This window comes from Clarias gariepinus, chromosome 20, assembly GCF_024256425.1.
Source record: "Clarias gariepinus isolate MV-2021 ecotype Netherlands chromosome 20, CGAR_prim_01v2, whole genome shotgun sequence".
NCBI lineage: Eukaryota > Metazoa > Chordata > Actinopteri > Siluriformes > Clariidae > Clarias > Clarias gariepinus.
Window position 1 is genome coordinate 1777930 of NC_071119.1, and position 7170 is coordinate 1785099.

Sequence of the window (7170 nt, forward strand, 5' to 3'; positions counted from 1 at the left end):
TATTGAAGAAAATATTGTGCGAAAAAATGTCACTCTATATTGCACAATTCTGACTCATATACAGTATATTTATTAAAACAATGCAGAGAATGTCTAAGGGCTAGGGTTTTCTGACACACAGTGCCATCTACACTAAAAAGTGTTTAGTGCATTTTTATTCTTCATCTTACTCTTCACATACGGGTAGATGGAGGGGAGGGTTAGTAGGTTGGATCTCTGAAATAAAGATTTGCAGATACTGTATGTAGGTTGGTAACAACTAAAGTCAATTATAAACTTGCTTTGTAATAGATAATTGCTTTACTTTGAAAATCCAATCACCAGTTATTATATATTTTATTTCTGACGTCTGGGCCACTTTTCCGATGAGAACGAGGCCATAGAGCCGAGACAGCGGCCTTTGTTCTTTCGGCAGCTGTGTTGCAAAGGCTGGCTTCCAAACGAAACTGAAAGAGCCAGTAAAGGTCATGCGCTCCGTCCGTGGCTGTCTTTTTACCCCCAATCAAACGGTCGTGTCCAACAGTCCAACCACTGTTAAAAGTTCCTGGGGCAACATCACCCAGCTCACATGCGTCTTATAGCATTAAATTGCTGTGTGACTGTTGCTGTGTGAATTATCTGAAGCTTCTGTGACTATATCAAGTGGATATAATATTTTCTTCCTATTTTTGTAAAGAATGAGTAAAAAAAGTTATAACAACTTCAGCTTTGAGTTATGAAATTACAGTAGACAAGCTGTATTTTACTTTTACCGCCGCGGCGTATGGCGACAGCATTTGGGTTTGTGCGTTTGCTGGCTTTTACCACTGAGTGGCGCTATATAACTATAGACCGATGCCTCAGGCATCAGTTCGTTCTCTCCAGGATTAATGAGTTGCAGCTCGTCTAGAGCCGCACATACTGTAGCTGCAGATAAAAACAAGTGAAACATTGTAATTAAACGAATTCATAATCTCAGTAGTAACATTACTGTACAAATTTATAATTACAATTAAATTCAATATTTTTAGAATTGAATTTGAGCAACGTAAACGTTAACACACTGAGCCTTTAGATTTTATGTGTAATTAGAAAAACTACGCGTGTAGGGTCTTGTGTCATCTTATATTTTGTGTTCGTTAAATTTGTAGTAGATTTATTACCTGAAATAAATGAAACTAAACGACCATAAAATTAAAACACTGTCAGATTAATGTGTGAAAACTATATAGTAAAACTATTTAAGCTACACAGCCTTTATAAGAGACTACTTTTATTTAAGTGCGCTCACAATGACGAAAAAACTTTATGATTAGGTTTAATAAAGAAAGTAAACCGGGTGCGCTGTTCTGTATCCGGTGAACTTGAGCGTGAGAAAACGGCAGCAGCCAAAATAAATCAGTTACATTTTAAAGTCATTAGTGAAATGTGTATGTTTCTGTATAAAATGTTCCGATTTGTTGAGCGAGTCTGGGGCTGATCTGTTGTGTAGTGGCGTTTTGGCGAAACCGTGGGGTGAGAAGGAGCTCAATTATAATCTCAATCTGAAGAGTGCAGAAGTTCATTAATTTCCTGTCTTGTCCTGTTAACGTCCTGTTTAATCAGAAACACACAGAGGTACACAAGGTTGCGTAACAGTCATAGATAAGATAAGGGTTCCAGAGGTTTCCCATTATGCACAGAAATATCTCACACACACACACACACACACACACACACACAGCCATGCAGATACTCATGCTCCTGATGATCTGCTGTTGCACTACAGGTAGGAACAGCGTTAAAATATTTTTTTTCTTAAAATTTTAAAGCTGCTATGAAGGCATCATCGCATTAAAACATGCAATATGGTGGGACTTTCTTCTCTACATGTGGCAGGTTGTTGGAGTCTCAGAGCACATTGTCAGCCAGTCACACCCGCACCAGTTAGGCACTATGGTCACTATTCTCATCCTTTAATCCCCAGTCTATTGTTCTTGCATATTCAAGAATTTAATAAATTAAAAGTATTTGACGCTTCTTTTTTATTAATTTAATTATTTTTTGCATTTTTACACTTTTTAGTCCTTGGACGATTTAGTTTTCTCTATTCGTGTATAATGGCTCTCACTGTGGTGCTCTGGAGTCCTAAAGCCTTAGAAAAAATAGCTTTGTTACCCTATCCAGATTGATAACATGTCAGTTACTCTGTCAAACAGGGCCACGTAGGTTTAGACAGATTTTTTCCCATAATAATAAAAAAATAATAATTTCTGATCAGGTATGGCAAAAGTCACTGGTGTAAGACTGGTGCATGGTGACGGACCCTGTTCTGGGACACCAGAGGTCTTTACTGAAGGTAAATGGAGAAGACTGAATCCTCTGCACTTTAATGACGAAACCGGGATGATCATATGTAAAGAGTTAAAGTGTGGATATAAGACTACTATTCAGCGTAATGCTCCACTCAATGTTACAATTATTTCTGGAAGCATGGTTGTCTGTAGAGGCCCAGAGTCAGCTTTGTCCCAGTGCACATTCAACTCCACCTCAACCTTTGTCGATCTTAATTTTGTCCTCCACTGTACAGGTGAGTTGTTTTATTTCCTTCAATCCTAACAAATAGCAGTTAACCTCCAGTCTGGTGTTTTCTCAATGCTGAGGGTGGTTGGGATCATTTATCTGGAGCTCAGTACAGCCAGATCATTATGCTTGATGCAAGGAATTGTTTGCTTAAAAAGCTGTGAAACTTGTAATTGTAATGAATCATTATGATAAGTTCTGTCTGGTCAGGGGTCACTGAGGTCAGACTGTCGGATGGTGATGGACGATGTTCTGGGATTCCGGAAGTTCTTCACCAGGGAACGTGGAAGAGACTGAGCCAGATGTCATTTAATGCGAAATCTGCGGCAGTGGTGTGTAGAGATCTGAACTGCGGAGATGTTGTCACTGTTTCCTTTCATAAAGATGTAGGATATGACAGTAGTGAAAGATCTGAAATGAACATCACGTGTGCTGGCTATGAGTCAGTGGCAACACATTGCAGTTTTTCGTCTCTTCCTCATTCAGATCTTCCCGGCGTCATCATTCTCACCTGCTCTGGTAAGAGTATTCATGCTAATGTTAATGCACGCTTAAGTCACATCAGCTCATTTGGTTTGTTGAGGAGAATTGTGGTTCTTGTAACAGGACAGATCCTCTGGTTACTCTTAGACTAGAACTTACAGTAGATACTCTTCTAACTGGGACAATCACGTCTCGTTCCAGCTCCAAATTATGTGGATTGTATATGATGAAGTGCTCAAGCGCATATCAGATAAAGAGTTAGAAGGTGATCCAAAAAGAAAAAAAGGAAGTGAATTTAGAAAGAAACAAGAACCAGAATCAAAACTACCAGAACCTACCTAACCATGGGAACTCACATGCCACTGCAGGTTAGCTATGTGCCCATGTCCTTCATGTACTCTGAAAACAGGGGGGGAAATGGAATAACAGGTTTGCAGCAGCGTGTCCTCTGGTGCCATAGCCAGAAATTGTGTTGAATTAAATGTTTTTCCAATTTGATTGAATTTTATTTTATTTATATAGCGCTTTAAGCAATAGTGATTGTCATGCTGGAGAATAGTATCAATTAGAATGATCAGATTGTCCCTGATGATCAAGCCAGGGTGATGGTGTCAAGGAAACACCCTGAGATGGTAATGGAAAAGGAAACCAGACTCAACAGGGAACCCACCCTCATTTGGGTGATAACGGATAGCAGGGATTGATCTGCACCCATACTGAGTTAGGAGGCTGAAAGTTCAATATACTGTAGCAGATGGTGTGTTTAAGGTTAATACGGAGTCCAGTTCTAGAGTAAAGTCCTGAACCACTGAGCGCATTCAGTTATAAATACCTATTTTTTTGTGTGATGATTGATGTATTTCCACACTGACACCAAAATTGAGTTACAGCGGTACCTCAGCGTATTAATTTAATCAGTTCCAGAGGCACATCCTTAAGAAAATATTCCCTTAGAAAATAATGCAAATGCAGATGATCCGTTCCATTCACCCAAAAATGTCACCAATATTATAAATTTGCAACACTATAATCATATTTCTATATGCAAACATATGATCAAAACATTTAGAAAATCTGAACAAAATAGACATTAAACCTCATTTAACCTTAATTTATGATTCCTCTTGACACTGCTTTAAAAGTGAAACTAAAAGCAGCTCCCTTTTCTTCTTGCTACCATCCTTGATAACATTCTTGTGACCCATGGTGTTATGACCTGAACGACTCTCAGACGTGCACACAACTTTAGCCTACATTTTGCTTGGCTCGGCTTGGTCTCTGATATGCAGGAAATGCTTCTAATGCCATTTTTATGCTGAAGAACCACTGTATCGCATTATTGATATAGATCGAATGTACCTACAGAATCGCAATATTAATCAAATCTTATAAGCACATAGGTGTCATGACAATATTGTAGCGGGTGGTCAATGGTGATTCCCATTGCTAATATTGTTTTTGTACATCAATAAACTGATATCGGGATGTCAAGGAGGCTCCAGTTCCAGTTCATCCCACAGGTGATGGTTCAGCAGGGTTGGGTTGAGTGCAAGACCCTCAAGATCTTCCACTCTAACACTCTATTAACACATCATGGAGCTTTGTGTGGAGATCGCTTCAGAAGGGAACTTCTAATGCTAGAGCATACAAGAAGGTTTTACACCGAACATGTGATGTCCAGGGGTTCACATAGTTTTGACTGGTTAAATGTATTTTTTAAGTGATTCTACTTGGTCTGTGGTCAGGACTTGCTGACGTCAGACTGGTGGATGGTCATGGACTTTGTTCTGGGACACCGGAGGTCTTTAATAAAGGAGAATGGAAAAAAATGAAGCCTTCGTCCTGTAATGAGGAAACAGCAGTGGTGGTGTGCAGAGAGCTGAAGTGCGGGAACGTCACCCATGTTTCTTCCAGAAAACGTTTGACGCACGACAATGACAAGTCTGGACTGTCTGTGATTTGTAATGGGAGGGAGTCGTTTGTTTCAGAGTGTGAATATGACTCTTCTGATTCGGACTCTCCGGATTTTCTTAACATCCTCTGCTCTGGTGAGGATTTTTTTATTTTTTTAAAGAAGTGGATTTTGAACATTTGTTTTGATGCTACCTAATGAGGTAATGATGATGTACTGTATTTCCTCTCTACAGAGCAGGATGTGAGGCTGGTGAATGTGAGCGGTCGTTGTGCAGGACTGCTGGAAATGTTTCACAATGGAAAGTGGAGGAGAGTTTCATTAATTTACATACTGAGCCATGAGAAAACCTCAGAGGAAGAGAACAAGTTAGAAATCGCATCTCTGGTGTGTAAGCAGCTGAACTGTGGATCTGCTGTTGCTTCTTTGTTCGCAGAAAACCAGAAGGACGAGGACGGCGTGGCAGCAGTGTGCACAGGATCTGAATCTGCTCTGCAGGAATGCAACGTTCTTTACATGAGCCTTGGGTCCTCCACCGGCGTGGTGTGTTCAGGTATATCAGGGAATCGCAATAAGTTTTTGACACTCAGGTCAGAAGAAATCACATGGGACCTTTGGATCAATGCCTAAGGCACATAAAAATGGCCAACTAACACCAATCAGTAATATTTATATTTCGTTTTATATTTTTCTCTATTCCACCAAACATGGTGTAGAGAAACATCACTTTCTTCCTGAAGCATAACATTTTTCTTTTCCCTTCCATGTTTACGCAGAACTGCTGGCGATGCCCGCTATCTCTTTCTCCACAAACATAAAAGTGTACAGTCAACTCCAAGGTTCAAAGGTCATTAAAGGTCACAGTTTCACCATCACATGCTCCACCGAACCCCAGTTTCCTGGAGGTTATTTCCACCTCACGGTGCCTTGGATGGAGAGGCACCGTATGCGGGCGGCGGCTGATTACTCGGCCTCCTTCTTCTTTCCTGCTGCTGCCGAACTTCACCAGGGGAACTACAGCTGTGTTTATGAGAGTCATCTGAACATCCCGAAAGATGTGATTACAGAAACCGTTAAATGGTTTTATGGGTCCAGTGTTCAGGTTTTCACCTCTGAGAGCCATGTTCTCTCCATCACAGTCACAGGTTGGTCGCACAGCCGATAAGAACCTGTTGGTTTCATTTTTATAAAACATATGTATTCGCCAACATATGCAATGTCTTTGAGTCTTTTATGGAGTTAATCTTTGTAAATAAATGTTAGTGCAGTGATGAGACTTTAACAAATCACAAATTTTGAATCTTTATTAAGACGTCTTGATCATTTATAAGTGAGTTTTGATGTGTGTGTGTGTGTGTGTGTGTGTTTCAGAATCTCCGTTGCCTGCAGTCATCACCAGATCGGTGCTTGTGCCATTTCTGTTGTTTATATTCTGCTTGGCCATTTATTTATATTTCAAGAGATTAGTCAGTAAGTGTGTTTATTATATTATATCATATTATATCATATCATATTATTCCTTCATGTTATCCCTCAAAAGTGATCTGCAAATCACAGGTTTATGTTTACAGACTCGTTCTTCTTAATGCACTGTGGTTTCTATAGGAACAGCTCACAGGGACAGACGCAGCGGACACTCCTCGTGTTAAAAATACATTTACATTGTAGAGATTTATTAAACATTTATTGTAAGTTGAAAAAAATTAAGGAACAGTGAGGAAACAGCTGCTTTCCCCTGAAAGGGACCAGCCGAAAGATAAAAGAGATTCAGAATTATAACAGTAAAGGATTATTGTTCCTATAACTGCATGCTGTTATTTTTTTAATTATGAAATGAAGGGACTGTGGTATATAAGTGTATGACGCCTGAGCAGTAAATAATACCGAATATTGTGTTATTGTGCTGTTGTTCTCAGGCCGCCAGGATGAAGCAGCGCTCCAGTCTGAGAACATAATGCTGGTCTGAAGCTCAGAAAACTCAGAGATCTGTTTTGTTTTGGAAAGAAAGAGGAAGTGTATTTCATCATAACCCCAAAACAAATGTAATTATACATTATAATCTATTATTCAATATCTTTCGTTCCTGTATTACATTCTGTCATTATATTAATGTCACTTTTCTTTGTGTTTTATTTTTCTTTAGCCGTATTACAATAAAAAATATGGCATGAAATTAATTAGGAAAATATTTCTAAAATCATTTTATATTTCAGTTATTTATATACATTACCTAA

The 7170-nt window shown here is 39.2% G+C and overlaps 1 protein-coding gene across 1 annotated transcript; it reads left to right on the forward strand.

Moving 5' to 3' along the window:
• Positions 1-5224: 5224 nt before the first annotated feature.
• On the forward strand, positions 5225-7170 carry LOC128508210 (uncharacterized). The gene is made up of 4 exons (XM_053479433.1): positions 5225-5489; positions 5713-6081; positions 6308-6406; positions 6853-7170. The coding sequence occupies exons 1-4, from the start codon at positions 5225-5227 to the stop codon at positions 6900-6902; spliced, it is 783 nt and encodes a 260-aa protein (XP_053335408.1). The 3' UTR covers positions 6903-7170.

Bases quoted from the DNA above. Each gene is read 5' to 3' on its own strand.
- LOC128508210 (XM_053479433.1), top strand. From the start codon at position 5,225: ATGTTTCACAATGGAAAGTGGAGGAGAGTTTCATTAATTTACATACTG. The intron at 5,490-5,712 runs GTATATCAGGGA...ATGTTTACGCAG, and splicing joins CACCGGCGTGGTGTGTTCAG to AACTGCTGGCGATGCCCGCT. The intron at 6,407-6,852 runs GTAAGTGTGTTT...TGTTGTTCTCAG, and splicing joins ATATTTCAAGAGATTAGTCA to GCCGCCAGGATGAAGCAGCG.